The sequence below is a fragment of the Brienomyrus brachyistius genome, chromosome 5, assembly GCF_023856365.1.
Source record: "Brienomyrus brachyistius isolate T26 chromosome 5, BBRACH_0.4, whole genome shotgun sequence".
Taxonomy (NCBI): Eukaryota; Metazoa; Chordata; class Actinopteri; order Osteoglossiformes; family Mormyridae; genus Brienomyrus; species Brienomyrus brachyistius.
Genome location: NC_064537.1, coordinates 20032733 through 20051800, shown reverse-complemented (window position 1 = coordinate 20051800; position 19068 = coordinate 20032733). Strand labels below are relative to the sequence as shown.

Below are 19068 nucleotides of genomic sequence, written 5' to 3'. Positions count from 1 at the left end.
GTCCTTCAGCAAACCACTACAGGCGCGATTAAAATCACCCCACACCGGCCGCAGCACACCCACCATGCCGCCCACGAATTACCATGAAACTGAACACAAATGGCATATTTGTCCTGTTCCAAAATGTCTCGAAACAAGGATCTCATGACTTGCCCGAGTGAAATATATCCACGGATAATATATAAACATTTTTGCGCGTAAATAAAACGTGAGCCCATCATGCATTCGGATTCTTAAGTTAATATCCTAATAAATGTAGTTATATTTTGTGTGCTTTGCAGAGACCATGAGATGAGTATTTATTACATATAAATCAATACTAATCTCCCATCTGAGCGAAGGAGGGAAAGAGCCAAACACAGAAGAAAGATGCAGACACCCAAGTTACCCATGAAAAAACCAGTTTAATAGATTATTTAAAAAATAAGGCTAATGTGCTGTAGAAGCTTACATCTATTGGAGGAAGTGCGGTCATGGCAACAGGAAACAGGAGACAAGGGACCTCCCCCAACAGCAAGGACGGTTTCCCAGGAGGGCGAGGCTCCCTCAGCCAATCGCGGCCCCACTCAACCTCAAAGTGCCAAGAACAGATGGAGACGAAAAAAGACGCAGCTGCGATCTTTAAAAATGTGCATAGCTCAGCTGAGTAGTGGTGTTTCGAAAGAAAGAAAGAAAAAAAAGCAGCCACTTTCTCACTGGTGACCACTCTCTCTTCAACGCTCACCATTAAAACAATAAAACCAAGCCACTAATGTTTCATATACATATTTATATATATTTATATTTCATGTACAAAGTTACATTCTGAACCCCAAAGGCTCATTCATAGAAATAAATACTGAAATGGCTACACTGCGATATGAATCTGATTTTTTTTTTCTCCTGGAGAATAAAAATTAGATGAGGCACCACTCCCCCCCCACCCCCCACAGTCATCAGCACAAATACTAAATTAACATCTGCAACTCTGCTTTGAAGTTAAAGAGGCCAATAAAACACAGAGTAGAGTGTCTAAAAGACAAATGTACAAAAAAAGACCATTAAAAAAGGCATAAAAGTTTCAGAAAGCGTCGATATCATCACACCAAATCAAAGTGGAACGTCCGCCTACAAGTGTACAAAATCCAATGTGCAGCGGCGATCGCTACGCTCCGGATCCCTGGCAAGCAAATATTTAATCGTTTCGCAAACATGACATAAAAATATATTTCATTTAATAATCATTGTAATGAAGACTAGTGAAGGACTGTCTCTAAATTAAACGACAAGGTAGGGATCAAATGTACTGCAAAAAGGCAGTGAAGGAAATGTTAATGAGGCGGTTTACCATTTCGTTTTTGTCTTAATTAGTTTTCCTTTGGTAATCGGTAACGCTCAGACATAAGATAAATACTCATCACACATCAACGGGGAAAAAAAATAAAAACAAAAAAAAAATTAGCTTCCGGAACATTAAGTGAAAGTGTACTGAAACTAAGGCAGCCAGCGTTACATTTAAAGTGTCTGTGAGCTCTAGCGTTTATGAAGGAAGACCTAACGTGAAAACGGGCAGACCGTAAGGACAGCAGCTCGGGGACTGGGACGGACTCCATCAAGCACGCCTATTTTACCTAAGTAATAAAACAATAATAATAATCAGGCTTTTCTATTTGAACTAATCATCTTTACGGGGATCCAAACTGCAAACATTTTTCCCCACACGATTGTAGCTGCTAAAGATTAAACGTATTTATCCTAGAGATGGAATTTCAGGTACAAACCGTTACAGCCGGACACAGATACATCTGCAGGTGACTAACTTCTGTGTAAACGGTCCTGCTCACAATCAAAAATTATTACTTTGTGAAAGGGGGGAAACCGGGTGGGAATGGGACGCGTCACCATCACGCCATTCGGAATATCTAGACAGGGTCCCGTCCGTCGGTCGGCTTGAGGCTGAGGGTTGCCGAAAGCGCTGGCCCTTCCTGACGCTGCGGGGGGCTTTGGGTTCCGGGACTCCTCCATGTCCGCGCCAGGCAGGGGGGGCAGCGCCTGCCACCCCTGCAAAGAGCCCTGTGTGTCACCAACCCCCCATTCTGACACTGGACACACAGTGAGATACCATTAACCCTTAGAGAAAAAGGAAATTAAAAAAAAAAAAAAAAGAACGGAACGAAAACAGACGGAAAACAGTTTATCAATATCAGTATAGTATCAGTATAATGTCAGCGTAATAATAGCAATAATCACCAAATCTCTTTCTAGTTAAAAAGAATCAAACTGAAAAAAATAGAACCAAAAAAGCATGCAGTTTGTATTAGTGTGTGTTTTCCTGTGGGCTCCAACGGTCCTCCTCGCCCCCCCCCCCCCCCCTCCACTGTGGCACGATGGGGGCGGGGCCTCATCACTCGTCACTGCACATGACCTGCCACACGATAAGGTGGCTGCGCTCCGCTTTGGCCAGGAAAGGCTGCAGCTTCAGCGTAGGCTCGTCCAGCTCCTCCACGTCCCCTCCCTCGTCACCTGCAGTGACGCGTGACGTTAATATTCCTTGGGGGGGGTTTGAGTATCATCACTTCTGCTAGCATGAAACAGCGCGGCAGATCTAAGAAAGTGCGTCAGAGGCGCGTAGCTGACGTGCGGGATCTGCACATTAAATTCACACCTCCTTCATGTGCGACCTGCAAATCACAGATATAGCTATTAAATTTACTGCTGACTATTTGCGTCGCCACCGTCCACTCACCCATCCTGAAGTCGATGTAACCTTCCCCTCCGCTCATCACCAGGATGGACTTCAGACTGTCCTGAGTCTGGCTGTCAGAGGCGGCAGTTCCGGCTTTGTCAGAACTCGCATCTCCTCCGACGCCGGCTGAGGGGATCACCTGACCTGTATCGGCGCGTACCGAAGAGCTACGGTAAACACGACCACTGCGTGCTGATCACACAATAAGTACTTTATCACAAACAATGTTTTGACAACAAATCTATGATATGAGCAGCGATGTACTCCATTGTCTGAATGCATGTGAATTAACTATCATGTTATCTATACTGGCTTTGATCGCATAAAAGCAGATAATGACGATCATTCTAATAAATTCGTTAATGCAGCCTTTGCTCTCAGTGTTGAGGTTAGCGGTTTCATAGCTTAAAGACGTGTCCCGTCTTCCAGCTACACCTACGCTAAAGACCCACCTGGGACGGCAACAAAGAATTTCACAGCATCCCGGTGTCCATGGAAACAGAGTTGTGCGTGCGCCATGGAGCAGAAGGGTACATATGTGCCGGGGGTGACTTTGTCACTGTTCTCGTCGCCATAGACACGGATCGCGCTGCCTGGTCGCTGGGCCGTTCCAGTGGCGACCTTATTTACTTCATTTAGGAGGCAAAAAAAACAATTATGAATAATTAAGAAGGTGAACAGAAGATACCGGTGGACTTCTTGCTATGGCAAAGGATTTAGTGTCGTTACGACCCAGAATGCTGCAAGCAGACCTGGCCCAAGCAAAGACAGGCCTGCATACATGCCGACAGGCAACGGAACCGGCGCTTTGTGTGTTCTTAGCCAGGGAAATCAGATATATTCCACTGTTTACGAAGCGCAAAAGAAGCGTGCATTGGAGCCAAAGTTAAAACGTGCTGAGGGTAAGGTAAGGCGACAGGGGCAGCGTGTTCGCTGTGAGCTGCTCACGCAGCTCCCACCCCCAGCAAGGAGACGCAGACTTCTGTGCAACAAAACCAGAGCGGATGTAGAGACGAGGCCCGAAACGCAGAGGAGACAGCAGCTACCTGCATGAGAAGCGTCACTGCATGAGGGTTACCAGGTGGGGTCAGTCATGGAACAGACCTCATTTAATAAAGCATGTTTAAGCAGCACTGCCCTCTGCTGGATTGGGGGATGTGTTGACAAATGAAATCTAAATCAAGGGATAGTAAAGCTGGTGAGGAAGAGGGAGAGTGAAAAGGAGGAGAACAGGAGTGAAAGGAACCCCAGGAAGGATGAGAGGTGGCTGAAGGCAGAAAGAGAAGCCGCAGCTGACCGGCATTTCCGTGCATCTGAAAGTGTGGGGGCATTACTGTTAGCGTGGGGCTAATTAGCACATTCCGCTAATGTCGCTGATCTAACTCTGCAGTCAATCATACAGCTTCTTAAACAACCAGTCACCTTAGAAACTCTTGGCAGTAATTTGTTCCAATTGTATTTAAGGAGCACAATATAGCTCAAAATGCATTAGCTTCACATATTTAAGCATATAAAGCCATAAAAAGTAAGACTTGTATAGTGCATTTATTACAAATCTGCTAACTATTTAAAGAACTTTAAGTTTCTGGATTATAGACGATGGGAAAACCCCTGTAAGCAAATGAATGAAACTACTATAAACTACTATATAGCTTAAAACATAATATCCATGCGCCCATCTTGCATAACTGCTAACCCAGTGCAGGGTCACTGGAAGCCTTGAGCCTATCCCTGGATGCACCCTGGCTGGGATGCCAGGCCACTGCAGACAGTGCATGTAACACTATGGCAGTTTTATAGACAGCAATCCACCTAATTGCATGTTTTTGGAGGGCAGTGGGATCCCATGCAAACATGGAGAGAGCATGTGAATCTACAAACACAGAGGGGATGGGGGCTACAGGCCTACAGACTAATGTATGCGACACCCTCAGTAATAACTATCCAAAGGAAATGGTCATATCAGGCACAGCCATACTAATGGCGCTTTTCCACTGGCATTCAGGAACCGACCCGAACCCGAGGCGTACCGCGAAGATGGTTACGGTGCGGCCCCAGCTCGCTTCGGTTTCCCCTGCAGAAGGGTCGGCTTGGGAAAGGCGTTGGCGGCTTTGGAGAGCGACAGTGATGTAAAACCGAAGAGGTGCTTATTTACTCTTCACATGGTGTATACCATGATTTACTGTGTGCTAATTTCTGCTAGCAGGCCAGTAAGAATCGCCGTCTTGCGTTAGCATCAAACGCTAACAGATTTAGCATTGACTTCCGTACATTTGCATTATGAATCCATTCCATGCAGCTGTTCTATAGCACTTTTTTTTTTAAGTAGCTGGCTGGATATTTTCAAGTTCCAGGTTATTGAGAATGCATTAACACATCACAAAGTGCGGTACTACTAATGAATAATATATAGGAAATACCCTTTTTTCCTTCAGGTAATCCGTGTGCAGAACACCGATATTTCCATGCATTTCGACTAATGAGATGGTGGTGATGCAAATAGCTCAGTTTGGTCACGCTATTGGCCCTGCAAGTAAGCCAGGCCATGTCAGTGTGGTTACAACCCGAGTGCGGCTCAGGTCCAGCTCGCATACTTGGCAATGGAACACCGCCGGTTCACTGTACAGCTCAGTTCTTAGAGAATGTCCCCATGGGGATCAGTAAAGAATCTATTATTATTATTATTATTATTATTATTGGTGGCAGTGGAAAAGCACCATCATGTGATAACAGAGGTCTGGCCCACCAGGCTCATTCGAAATAGTCATACGTCCACCTATACCGGAACAGCTGAACCTCTATTACAAATAATACGTTTTACTGGCACACTTAAGGTAGACCATTCCCAGACACCGATATCAGGATATAGTCCACGTAAGCAAATCTGACCCACGTCATTACAACATTTTTTCTCAAAAACCCCCAACTAATGAACAACAAACTTTGGTGATGCTTGAAGCGCGTAGACTAGCGAGAGAGCGAGTGAGCGAGAGGGTTCATCTGGCAGGTGGGACTTACCCCTTAAGCCTGCGTCACGTCCCTGCTGACGAACTACAGGATGAATGAAAAGTGACATTAAAGAAGGAGAGGAGAGCAACTTCATGAGACCGGGCACTGTCCCAGAGCTTTGATTTCCCAAGACCTTCCCAAGAACTACAGTGCCCTCCCCTGGACAGGTGGTATCACTGCACCTCAATGCAAGGCACTGCGGGAATTACTTTCCTGTGCCAAAGAGTTGAATGAACACCCAAAGAAGAGTAGTGAGATGTAATGAGACGAGGACAGAGTGCCTTATAAATAAAATTAAAGATGGAGCTGCTTTTAGAGACTAACGCCGGTCATCGAGACGAGCGCAGCGCCCGCAGGAGAGCCGCATCGGCAACAACATCGGTGGTGGGCACACGGGGAGACAGGGGGCAGACGGGCCCTTACCCTCTGTCAGAGGGATGGAGATGATGACGCCGTTGCCGGTTCCCACCCAGAGGCGGTTACAGGACACCATCAGGGCGGTGATCCTCACGAAGGAGAAGCCCAGCTTCCCGGTGCCTGGAGGAAGAGGCTCATATTACATACGTTCATAGGTACATATTACACAGGAGAACGTGAAGATTTTAGCAGAAGTACAAAAAAAGATTGGGGAGCAATTAAGAGAAACCTTAGCTACTCATTGTGTGACAAAACTGGTTCTGTCCGGTTTGCTGAACGCCGATGGTAATGGCACTTAATGCTCCCTGTCAGCTCAAACCACTCATCATTTCTAGAACAGCGTTTCTCAACCTGGTCCTCAGACGTCAAGACATTCCTGCTCCCTCCCATCACACCTGAATCAATCAAGAACCCCAAATAGCTGGTATAGGTGTGCTGGGGCTGGGAGTGTGTGTGCGTCTGCGTGTGCGTCTGCGTGCCTGTTTAAGCAGATTGCATGAACACAGTACCATGGAAACACTGCTAAATAACTCACACGCAAAACCTACTGAACTCTCACATCACTGCAAACCATCCCACCAACACTAAAACCCCAAGAACAAACATCCAAGTCACAGAGGTGACACAGGTCCGGTTGCCGTTGCAACCAGAAGTGACAGATAACTGGGATGAATTGCAAATATGCACTGGACTGCCCCTGACCTTACGATTAAACCTGTTCTGAAACAGGATAAGCGCATTTTGAAAGAACGTCTATATTGCTAATCGCCATATAATCGGGGAACGAAGTCATCGATGTACAGCCACAGAAAAAATTAAGAGACCACAGCTCAGTTTTTTGTTTCACTCATTTCTCAATTTATGTGTGTGTGTGTCTGAATTATAATTATATATATATATATATATATATATATATATATATATATATATATATATATATATATATATATATATATATATATATATATATATATTATTTTTTTATTTATTTTATTTTTTTGCAAACTGCAGCCTGGTTCTTCTCCGTTTCCCATTAATGAAGGGCTTCTTCATTGCTTTATGGGTCTTCATCCTCCATCTAGGAGCCTATAATGAACTGTCCTAGCAGTGCACTTCACACCAGCACTTAATGTTTCCCAGTCCTTTTGAAGGTCAGTTGGTGTCATCCTCCGATTCATGAGACTGTCAGATATGCTCACGGTCATCTCTGGCATCAGAAGATTGTTTCTGCCCTTCACCTGACTGGTTTCTGGTCGTTCCCAGTATCTCCTGCTTCACCTTATTCTTGTGTACTGCTGTCTCAGAAATTTTGAACCTGGTAGCAACCTGCTACTCAGCGTAGCCTTCTGCCAGCAGAACCACAATTAAGCCAGGATTTTAAAATATTGTGTCTTAATTTCCCATGGCTGTATGTTTAGGTTTCCTTATTATTTAATGATTATGTTAATAGATCGTGCAATTACTGGACCAAAGGAGTCGCTGGTACCCGCCCACCATCCGCCGGTCATTACATACACAAAGAACGCAGAGCAGCAGCACTGTGACACTGTGGGCACACGCCGCCCCCTACCGAGCATCTTGCTGACGTAGGGCTCAATGTCGACGTCCTGCAGGTGCTGGTAGGTGTGGGCGTGGAAAAGGCGTAGCGTGGAGTCCAGCCGGATCGACACCCAGATGCCGTCCCCCACCCAGGCCAGCTGACGTACCTGGCTCTCCTTCCGGGGATGGGCGTCAAAAGACTTCTGTGAGGGGTGGGGGGGGGGGGGGGGGGGGGGGGGTCCAAAAAAATTAAAAATAAATAACCCATCAACAACCCAACTGTTTCTCATTAAAACATTTGTCCTGCCCCTAAATCTTTACAAGCCACGAGGAGCACGAGGAACCCGGACGTAACCTCCAGGGACCGGCCTCACCTCGATCTTCATGGCTTTGGGCTGCACCACGTAGATCTTGTTCCTGTAGCCGCACCACACCTTGTCGTGCACCACCGTCATGCAGCGGATGGAGTGGTGGGGCCGGCCCAGGTCCAGCAGGTGGTAGTTGGTCAGGTCCCACTGACCGTCTGTGGGGGGGACAGGAAGCGCAGGGTGAAGGAGGCGAAGCACCGGGAGACCGGTACCACCGCTTAGCGCACAGTCGGGGGAGTTTACCGACGCCTCGGTGGAAGATGGCCAGCGTGCCGTCAGCCAGGGCCACCAGCACTCTGCCCTTCACGTGGCTGCAAGGTGGGAGAGACGGCGAACGGTCAGGATGACGACGACGTGGAGCATGCGAGCCTCGCGACGCTCAACGGGGATCCAACCCGCCAATCCAGTACGTTCAGGAGACGCGACGCAAGCCTGCTTTCCAGAGGCGACTCGAGCAAAACCCAGCAACCCCTCACTATTCGCCAGTGGGGAAAATGGGTGCAGTACTTCCCCAATATCTGCAGTTTTGTTTCCTGTAGTTTCATTTGCCCACCGTCAAATGCAGTCCGAAAACCCTGAATGGAAAATTCGAGGAATGTCTCGGATTTCTGGCCCATTACTCAGTTAGCTGCCATCTTGGTTTCCAGATCAACGGTCACGGCATTACAGCATTAGTAACCCTCTTTTTAACTCAATTAAATTTTATTTCACAATCTTTTATTGTGCCTAATTTATAAATTCAACTTAATCATAGGTATGAATGTATAGAGGAAAAAAAAAAACAGAATGTATCAGGACCGGTACCATCCGTGATTTCACACATTCACTGGGGGGTCTTGAAATATATCCCCCGCAGATAAGGGGATAACCACGAAATTAATATGCGCACAAATGCCAGAAAGTTTCATACTCACACAATGCCAAGGATGGAGTCCTTCAGCTTGATGGAATGGAGGCATTTTCTCCACTGAGCCACAGATGAATGAACGTAGACACTGCGGAGGAGGGGGAGGGAATGTCTCACCGTCACACGGCAGCTTATGCCCCCCCCTCACATCCACAGCCCGGACCCGCTCCCCAGCGCATTACAGTACAGCGCAGAACACGGTGCAGCGGTGCTTACAGGCGCCTGTACAACCTACAGACTTAAATGTGCTTTCTGACTACAGTGAACAAAATACCGGGAGTTACAGTCATTGCTGTCAAAAAAATCAGTAGGTTATGACCAGGCCTCAGATACAGATTGCCGATATAATTTGTATTTTCCGAGTTTCATTTACACTCAGCACTGTCTACATCACACGTGCTACATGATCTTTTCAGGGTAAGGATATTTCAGAGTAACAGGGCAGCGGCAGAACCATAGGCGCAGGCCGGAAAGCAGGCGGCCTCACCAGCCGTTCTGGGCCCCCAGCCACATGGTTGGCAGCACGCTGCTCATCTTCTGTGCCTCCTCCCGCATGAGGTCCTGCTCGTCCGGCAAAGTGGCCACCCCGTCCTTCAGGAGGTCCGACTCCCTGGGGGAAGAACCGCCACAGAACCTTGCTATTGTAATTCAGGGACTGGTGTCCGCAAATTGCCCTAAAACACGGCGCCTCCTGCTGGCCACTGCGTGCTCAGACATGCAAAACGGGCTATTTATGTACTAATGTAGGGAGACTAATGTTAGCACTGTGAGGTATCTGCTACGTCAGGCATAAGTAGAACCACAAGCGAAAGGTGAAAAGCCTGGGCAAGGGTAATTGTATCATACAGTCCTGTGCAAAAGTCGCAGGCAGTTAAAGGAAATATGTTGGGATATAACTATGCTGTCCGCTAACTGTCAGCTTAGCCGTCTCAAAACCTCTGCTGAAATCACCCTAATAGTTGCAGCAACCATCCAACACACCAATTTTTTTTTTTTTTTTTTTTTTTTTTAACTTAAGCTGCGTATAGCTAAATCAAGCTCATTGAGGTTTTTAACTAGTTAGATTAATTATGTGAGCTGGCTGTGAAATGTAACAAACACGTGGAATGTCTGGGGGGGCCCTGAGGAGGCATCTGAGAACTGAGGTCGTGTTCATCTCACCGTCCAACTGGACATCAGTAACTTTCTGGAGAACAGAAGAAATTTACTAGTTTTTGTTGCGTTACTCTTAATTTCTATATGCTCCAATGTTAAACTGTGTTGCTCTTGTTCTGAGCAAATGTACACTTATCACCCACATAAACAGCTTTAAACATTTCTGATTACTGCCTAATACTTCTGCACAGTACTGGAGATAGTTGATTTATTTTAGTTGCTATATCATCCGATTTGGTGACATTAGCTAAAAATGTCTAAACACTGCATAATACATACGATTGAATGAATGCATAAATAATATTTGGATTGTGCGAAAATTATGTATATTTATTGAAATGCATTTAACATACAAGGCTGACCCCAGAAATGCATAAAGACGTCAAAAAAACAACGCTGGTGATCCCCCTTTTGTCCAGCAGGTGGAGCTAAGCTTGCGCTACCTCTGTGGATATGAGGCCTGGCTTTCTGAGGTGTCCTGCACACCCAGCGGGTCGGTGAACACGTGCTCCGTGTAGATGCATGGCTGGCTTATGTCCAGGCCTTCGCCCTCGTCCCCGGTCCCGGGGCTAGCCTCAGTAGCCTCAGTCGCTTCCTCGGCAGCCTCCTCTGCCGTGGCGATCGAGTCCTCGGCGGTGCTTTCTGAGAGCGACGCCTCACCTGCCGGGGAGATGCACACGAGAGCTCCCCTTATGAGCGAAGCACGCGAACAGTTTCCAGAGAGTGCCAAAGCTCTACCCTCATCGCTATTAGCCCAGGGAGCAGGATGTTAGACCACATGAGCCTGGTTACCGGAGTCCCCGCGTGTGCTGGGCTCCTCGGGAGTCCCCACAGCACTGCAGGCCGTCTGCGGGACGGCGGCAGACCCCTCCGCAGAGCAGCCCACCACGGTGATGCCTCCCAGCATGCTGTCACTGCCCGCTGAGCTGTTGCTGGCCATGCTGCCCGTCAGAGAGGTGTTCTCGTTCTGGGCAGCCTCTGGCTCCTGCGGTACCTCCTCCCCAGCAGGGTAGTCTGTCTCTCGGGCGCCTGAGCCAAACCACAGAAAATTCCGGTAACAGTCATAAATAGCCCATACGAGTCGATCTGAGGCACAGTCATACCTCGACGGCAACCGGACCTGGCACGCTGGCGATACAAAGTACGTGGGAGTTACAGACAAAGAAATTCTCCAGGATGTGGCCGGGCTGGTTGGCGTCCACGACCATGACTTTGGTGGTGGAGTGCGTACTGGTGCAGATCCACACGAGGCTGGAGAGCTCCTCGTGCTGCCGGAGCTCCTTCTCCTGCTCCTGTCCGCCAATCACACGGCAGCGCATCAGCTCATTACCCAGCTGAAGCTCAAGGGGACAAGAGCAGACCCGCCTGGTACATTGATCCTACAACGTTTAGTCACAAAGTCTTTACCCATTTTACTCAAACGATGTTTGGCCTTTGTTTATGCGAGCAGTGAAACACGCTTGGCATAAGCCACAAATAAATCTATATTGGTTATACTTGCGTTTCATTAAGCATCAAGAGTCAATACAGGCAAAGGGATGGACTCCATGGTGCTGCAATGCATTCTGGGAGGCAGCTCACCTTGAGCTCCTGTTCCAGGCGGTCCAAACTGCTCTGTGAGCCCTTCTTCTGCTTGTGGCCCTCGCTGTCGGCTCCAGGCACGTCGTTGTAGAAGACGCTGGCCCCCACGATGGAGCCCCCGTCGCGGGTCTTCCCACCGGTCAGGTTGACACCGGCAGCGCACCAGAGCTAGGGAGGGAAATGTAGCAGAAGGCCAGGTTCAGGTCTGGCTCTCAAACATCCACAGCCTGCTTCTAGCTCCTCTAACTGAGGTGCAGATTGTAAGGGATGGATCAGAAGGCTTAGCGGCCATGAACAGGCAGAGGAAAGCGTTCCAGGTTGTGGTTCACAGCACACAGAGCCCATACCTTCATAGAAGCATCCTTCTCATCCAAGGGCCTTAGGTACACAGGCACAGGCAAGTTCTTCATCTTGTTTTCTGCCTGACCGCCATTGGTTACCTAAAGTAAGTTTTGGGAGAAGGATAAAAGTTTTTTGCAGTGGTGATGTAAATTGAAAGGACAATGGCGAGAGGACAATGGCGAGAGGACAATGGCGAGAGGACAATGGCGAGAGGACAATGGCGAGAGGACAAGCGGCCTTGCTGGAGTATAGGCGTAATTGCCCTGAGCATCCTGACCTTGTATTTTGGCGGCAGGCTCCACCCGTACGCCTGCACGCGGCCATCTTCCTTCTGCACATGAGCTTTCACCTGCTTGTACTGAGCTCGCATCTGCTCCTTCCGTAATGGTGAGCTGCTCAGGTCCGCTCTGAGGGGAGCGGGAATGACAATCGGTCACGAAGGCGGCAAAAACAATGCATCCAGGGCTCCACCACAACCTGGGAGCCTCCACTGCGACACCTGGCCTTCCCCCCCGACACTCACTCCTCCTTCAGGAAGTCGAAGGCCTTGGACTTGTCACTGGGCAGTTGCGACAGGGTGCTACTGCGGGCCTTCACCGAGGGCACGATGTGCGACGTGGGCGCGTTGTACTTGACATTGACCGGAGACTCGGGCTTCCGGGCGGCGGTGCTGGACGAGCTAAAGAGCCGGCTGAAACTAGGGGGGCGAAGAGACGAGACAGAAAGGCTAATAGAGGTGCAGACACAGGACGGGGGGGGGGACCAGCGCACAGACACATACATGTACATGTAGGTGCACAGAAAGACAGAGCCTGACCTCCGCTACCAGCAAGCCTGGATCGTGCCCTTCACCAGCGTCCTAACTCAACACCCTCACACCAGTAACCCTTCTGTTATTCTGTTAACTAGCAGGTTAAAGCCCTAAACCTTGAGAGGGAAAAAAAGTGAGAATCAAGGCAAGAGCCAGTTAAAAGCAAACCCACTCCAGCAAACAGCTTCTGCAGCTCCGGGAGAGATTTCAGCAGCCCCAAAGGAAAATGTCAGCCACTCTTTTGTGCTAGTATGTGGCTAAGCAGACAGGCCAGGAGCATTAGCTTCCGTGCTGGTCATTTGCAAATGCTTATCCCAGCTTCATCATCCCAAGGCAACGACAAGTCAACCACATGAACTATGCCTGCCAAGCCATCACAGACACTAAGAAAGAAACCATCACATGACCACCTATGACCAAGTGTATAGCACCCAGAGGTCTTTAAAAATCAACGTTGCTGAAAGTGTCACTGACATGAAACACGCTTCCCCAGGCTCCTCCCATAGCTTTTCTGTAAAAACATGCACGTTTCTAATTTCATGTAAAAGCTTGAATAAGAAATTAGTCCGTGGCAATGGAATGAACGACAACTTATTACCAATTTCAGTGAAATCTGTATTTCAAGAAAAATGGATGAATATTCATGACCAGGTTCTTCTGAACAGACAAGAAAATCCTCGCTGTTACAAGCTTAGATCAGCACTAAATCACTACTGTTATAAAGACACCTAGTTTGCCTGACTGGCATAGCTGCCTTGTGCTACAAACCTTCTGCGAACGGACAAGACAACAAGAGGCAGTATTTAGGATTTAAGCAGGAAACAGGAGAGTGAGGAGTAGGAGAGCAAAACGCATATTTAACAACAGGTGCAAAATGCAACAAGTAAACCACACCATAATCATTCCTGCAAGTCTGGCCAGGGATACTGCACAAAGGGATTGGCCTGGACCCGGGGAGTCCATGGTACGTATATTAAAAGCCTGAAAAGCAACAGAGGCTTAAAGCATTTACCCGTGGAATAACCGGCACATCCTGAGTGCCGATTTCATTTCTAAGAGTATTTAAACAATAGCTAATGGGAGTCAGAATGGATTGTAATTACTCTCAGCCCAGACTGGGCCATGACGACACCATTCTGCACCACATCATGAAAAGGCAGAGGACACAAGCCATTCCCTTTGACGGTACTCCATGACCTGATTGGGATCAAGTGCAAGAAAAGCATCGGCTTCGTTCTAAAGCTTTACCTACATCCTGGAGACCACGAATCAGAAAATAAATAGCAAGATAAAAACAAAAGGAAAGGGAAGATACTGAATGACCAGCAGAGCACCAAGAATTTCCCATCGTGCTGTGTGATTCGTGCGAGTCGTGGTGGTGCGCTTACAACTGCCAGATACTGGACTTCTTCTTCTCGGAAAGTGCCGGGTTTTCCCTCGAAGCTCTGAGCAGGAAAACCACAACAAAGAAGAAATGCAATCACAGTATTACAACCTCGGCACATAAACTCTGGTGGTACAGTAAACATCGACAGTACAAGTGATAAATCAGCATGCATCACACCATCTATTTATTTAGGGGGTAGCAGAAATGGTATGGATTTGTGAAGAAAAAAAAAAGTTAGAAGGGTGTCAAAACTAATATGGATCCTGCTTTTCCCTTATTACCGGATCATCTCAGTCCATCTGACAGCTTTCTTGATAGCTCCATGAGCCTCTCCTATGTACTGGTTTTCGCTCCATCAGCACCCGGGCCATCTCCACACGCGTGAAGCGTTTCCTCTGCGCTGTGGGTATGTCACTCTGCGGAGGGGGGGGGGGGGACAAACATGCCAAATCAACCATCATATCACCGTTACTGCGCATCACACCAATAATCGCTATATCCATTGTGTTTGAACACAACAAACATGGGCAAATTTCCCACCCAGATCACATTCCAGTGCAGCCCAAACCAAATTGATGAGGATCGGCCTGCTTGGGTTCAGATACATATTACAAATGACTAAAGGGATGTAAATATTTATAGTTTCCCAATACTGGACTACGGGCAAATGCCCAGCTACCCTCCAATGATGCCTGCTAGTTTGCCGATTTATTACATTTGCACGATTTCATCTTTCATTTTGCTACACTACACATTTGTATTTATGTCTAGCACCAAAAGGGGGCTCTAGAAATGCACATTGGTGAGTTGACACTAAAAATCAGCAAGAAGGTCCTGGTTTCGGTCCCGGGTCCTTTCTGTGTGGAGTTCACACACCTTCCCTGTTTTCGGCGGGGGCTCCAGTTTCCTCAAATGGTCCAAAAGCGTACAGGGACAGGTTGATGGGCGAGTCTAAATTGGCCCTGTAGTTTTGCGAGTGTTGTGTGCACCCTGCGGTGTAATTGGCGACTGCCCAGGGTTGGTTCCCGTCCACACACATTGTTCCGTGATAGCCTCAGGTCCCCCCCCCCCCGCGACCCCAGCTGGGACTAAGCAGTCTCAGAAACTGGATGGATGGGCGCACAGCCCACCTTTAAATGAGCGGTGCGGCAGCATTTTAGCTTTCCGGTAATCACAAACGAAAACGGCGAGAGGAGCACAAACTGCGTGCAAACACTGTAAAAGACTGATAACATACAGAAATAACACAACGAACATGCTTCAGCATGTCTACCGGCACCACAGTGAGCTCAACTCACCACCACCAGAGCGGAGATGATTAAAAGGGCAAACCATGCTAAAAAAGCTGCACATGCAAGCCTTAGTTTATTTATTTGAAGATTTTTTTAATTATTATTATTTACTTATTTTGATTTGGGATTTTTGTAAAACAGTATTTTAATTCATTTCAGTTGTACTGTTAAGAGGAGGGACACGTTTTGCACAGTTTAGAAAGATAAAGAAATATTTTTGAATAAACTGGTCTGCAGCTCATTCTGCGAAAAAATCATGGGAAAATCGTATCGGATCATGAGTGGAGCGTATCGTTACATCCCTACACTTTACCATCCCAATCCCACCCTGGAGAGAGATCAGGGGTGTTTCGCAATGTGCGTGCTTGACCAGATCTGTGTTCTCTTTTACCCGTTTTACGTTATCTTCCATTGCAGAAGACTGGTTCAAAAATCAAGAACAGACGTACAGAGGACAGTAAAAATCCCAAGATGTTGGTCTTGCTCCGCCCCAAATATCTCACCAAATGAGATCAATCCCACGATTCATTGTCCCCCAAGTTTGTTCTTGGGAGGCAAGCTAACGAGACCGGTCTCGCCAAGAACCACAAGCACGATCTTTACGTTCTTGGTATTGAGAAGCACCCCAAGGTCCACAGAGAGAGATTACTCACATCATCCTCCTCCTTTGCCTTCTGCTTGGCCTCCTCCACCTCTACCCGTACCCTGTCGGAAGATGGGAGTGTTTCACTCAACGCCTATGGAACTGGATCGCTGTTACGGTAACTCAGCCAACAAAAGCCAATATATATAAATGTAAAAAATTTTTAAAAAGGGAGAGAGAGACTAGTGACTGAGTGGACAAATATCCCCAGGGCCAGTGTGCTTCCTGACACGACAGATTCGGTCGTTTCATCTTGCCCACTGGGTGTTTCCACACTGTAAACTGCGGTCCATTTTGAAAATTGTTTTTCAACTTTATTTTCCGTAAGGGAAAAAATTACTTGAATTCTTATAAGGATTTATCTGTCACAGAGGTACATGTACATGCAAATAAATGGGAGGTGGATATTATCAGTAGCTGGCAGAGGGTGTTGTACATATTGGGAAGTCTGACAGGCTGTGTGTGTGTGTGTGTGTGTGTGTGTGTGTGTGTGTGACATCCAGTGGCATATCATCTCCGAAAGACACTACAGCCAATAGCTGCTGTCGTTTACAACCTCACATGCTTTCAATGTCCCTTTAAAGGTGTCTGCTTGTTCACATTCAGCCTCCCAAGGAGGCTTTGAGACACTATTTCGGACCTGACCTGAGAAGATAAACACTGTATTTTGCCATTGAATAAATAAATGGTTGTGTTAATTATCGGTTATGCTACTCATGGGACCCGGCCAGGGACGCAAGTATAAGCTTGGCACAGCACTTCCAGGCCTGTGAAGCCCCCCCACCCCCCCCACCCCAAAAAGGCCTTTTCACTGCATGCTACTAACATGGTTTGACATATACACTAGTGGCCAAAATTATGCAAACACCTAGCATTTTTGGCATCACGCTTTAAAAATTACTACACGAATATTGACTTTTATAAAATATTGATGTTTATAAACAAGGAATGTTACAAATATAGCCTGGACAATTAAATAAGTAACTGGAGTAATCGAAGATCTGCAATCCCTACAACTTGGAAGTGTTTCCACAACTTTGGTCACTAGTGTATAATAATTCGTAATACCGTGCTTCTCCTAAAATAAAACCTACCCCAAATATAAGCCCTAGTTACTATCCCATGGATTGTACGGTAAATATAATGAGATGTCGATTATTATGTAAAAACCGGAATTAATATTTATTTATTTAATTTGAATATATATATTTGAATATTTGAATTAATGTATACACAGTAGATTTTTGTTCATGAATAAACTGTACCGTTAGATTGTTTACATGGAAAGATACGGTTAGAAAGATCATATGATGTCTGTATTTGTATTAATGTGGATTTTTGTTCATGAATACCGGTAAATGTACTGTAGTTCGTTGTACATGGAAAAAATAAGACATTACTGGAAAATAAGCTCTAACAGGTCTTTTGGAGCAAAAATGAATACAAGACCCTGTCATATTTTCGGGGAAAATACAGTATATCAAGTTTCGACGTAAAGAGAATTTGCGCAAGTCACACTACTACTGCAGGGGACAACGCTGCCCGCTGGTACTGCCTCTCGCACCCCCAGGAGCACGACTGCCGGCACAGAGGTGGACGAGGAGGTAGGGCGGACGAGGAGGTAGGGCGGACGAGGAGGTAGGGCGGACGAGGAGGTAGGGCGGACGGGCCGCTTCCTGCGGGGACACTCACTTCCTGAGCTCCTCCTCCAACTCCTTGTTCTTCTCCTCCAGCTTGCTCTTGGCCTGCTTCACAGCCTCCAGCTCGCACTGCAGCACCTCCCTCTCACAGGACAGCTCGTCCACCTTGGCGATGAGGTCATCTTCACCACGTTCAGGGCGTTTCTGTGCGGGGAGCGGACCGGAAAACAGTCGGGGATGGAAACTGGGACACTGTGGTGGTCAGGTGGTCAGTGCAGTGATTTACTGCTTCATGCATTGATTATAGAGCATGTATGTATCAATATTACAGCAGAGATTCACTCAAAAATCCCCCCCCCCCCCCCCCCCCACATGAAATAACACATTCGCCAAAGGGAGCTATGCTCTCTCTTCAGGCTAATTTGAACATTTTACCACCATGCAACCCTCTTCCATTCATTCTTGACAAATCCTACTTATATATTTCATGCAGCAGTTTCAAACATAACAATATAATGCGTTATGATCCATTTTCAAGTCTGAGAAAGATCAAACAATTCAACAAATTATTTCACAACACAGGCAGGACACAACACAGGCAGTATTAAGCAGGACAAACAGTGTTTTCCAGCAAAATACCGATGTACATAATAGATGAGAATTAAAGATCAGTCCGACTTCACACACAATCCTTACTTTGTTTCCAAAAGCTGTGTGTTCTCCTGAATGAGATGCTCAACTTCACGGCCCATACCTTTATAAAAAGGTAAATAAAAGAGGAAGGCTGCCAATCTTATAGAAGTTATAGAACAACGGCCACAGATGTCACAATCCAACCACTGCCCTTCCCAAAGCTGGCTTCCCATATTTTATTTTAATTTTTTATATATATATATATATATATATATATATATATATATATATATATATATATATATATATATATATATATATATATATATATATATATATATATATATATATATAGTAAATAAATAAATACATAAATAAATAAAAATACACCCCCAAGAATCCCAGGCGAGCAACCAAAGTCAGAAACACAAGCAACAGCAAGCAGGGATGAACGCAGATGAGGAGGGTCTCTTACTAAAGAAATTAAGGGCAGAATAACCCATGCGACGCATGTAAACAGAAGCACGCTGAGTCGCGAAAACTCAAGGACACTAAAGCAATGGCCTTTGGGGGGGGGGGGGGGGGGGGGGCTGGGTTCTAGAGGACAAGGATGCAGTCA

The 19068-nt window shown here is 46.7% G+C and overlaps 1 protein-coding gene across 1 annotated transcript in view; it reads right to left on the bottom strand.

Annotated features, from left to right (window-relative positions):
* Window positions 1-384: 384 nt before the first annotated feature.
* Window positions 385-19068, bottom strand: part of spag9b (sperm associated antigen 9b) — a 54319-nt gene continuing 35635 nt past the window's right edge. Inside the window, 24 exon segments of the mRNA XM_049013280.1 lie at window positions 385-2502; window positions 2726-2869; window positions 3178-3354; window positions 5744-5776; window positions 6158-6271; window positions 7722-7893; window positions 8065-8213; window positions 8302-8369; window positions 8973-9053; window positions 9453-9575; window positions 10564-10780; window positions 10913-11149; window positions 11241-11460; window positions 11702-11869; window positions 12049-12141; window positions 12321-12450; window positions 12567-12740; window positions 14243-14299; window positions 14523-14587; window positions 14589-14657; window positions 16187-16238; window positions 17869-17998; window positions 18001-18020; window positions 18513-18570. Coding sequence (XP_048869237.1) covers window positions 2384-2502; window positions 2726-2869; window positions 3178-3354; window positions 5744-5776; window positions 6158-6271; window positions 7722-7893; window positions 8065-8213; window positions 8302-8369; window positions 8973-9053; window positions 9453-9575; window positions 10564-10780; window positions 10913-11149; window positions 11241-11460; window positions 11702-11869; window positions 12049-12141; window positions 12321-12450; window positions 12567-12740; window positions 14243-14299; window positions 14523-14587; window positions 14589-14657; window positions 16187-16238; window positions 17869-17998; window positions 18001-18020; window positions 18513-18570 — 2870 coding nt within the window. The 3' untranslated portion in view covers window positions 385-2383.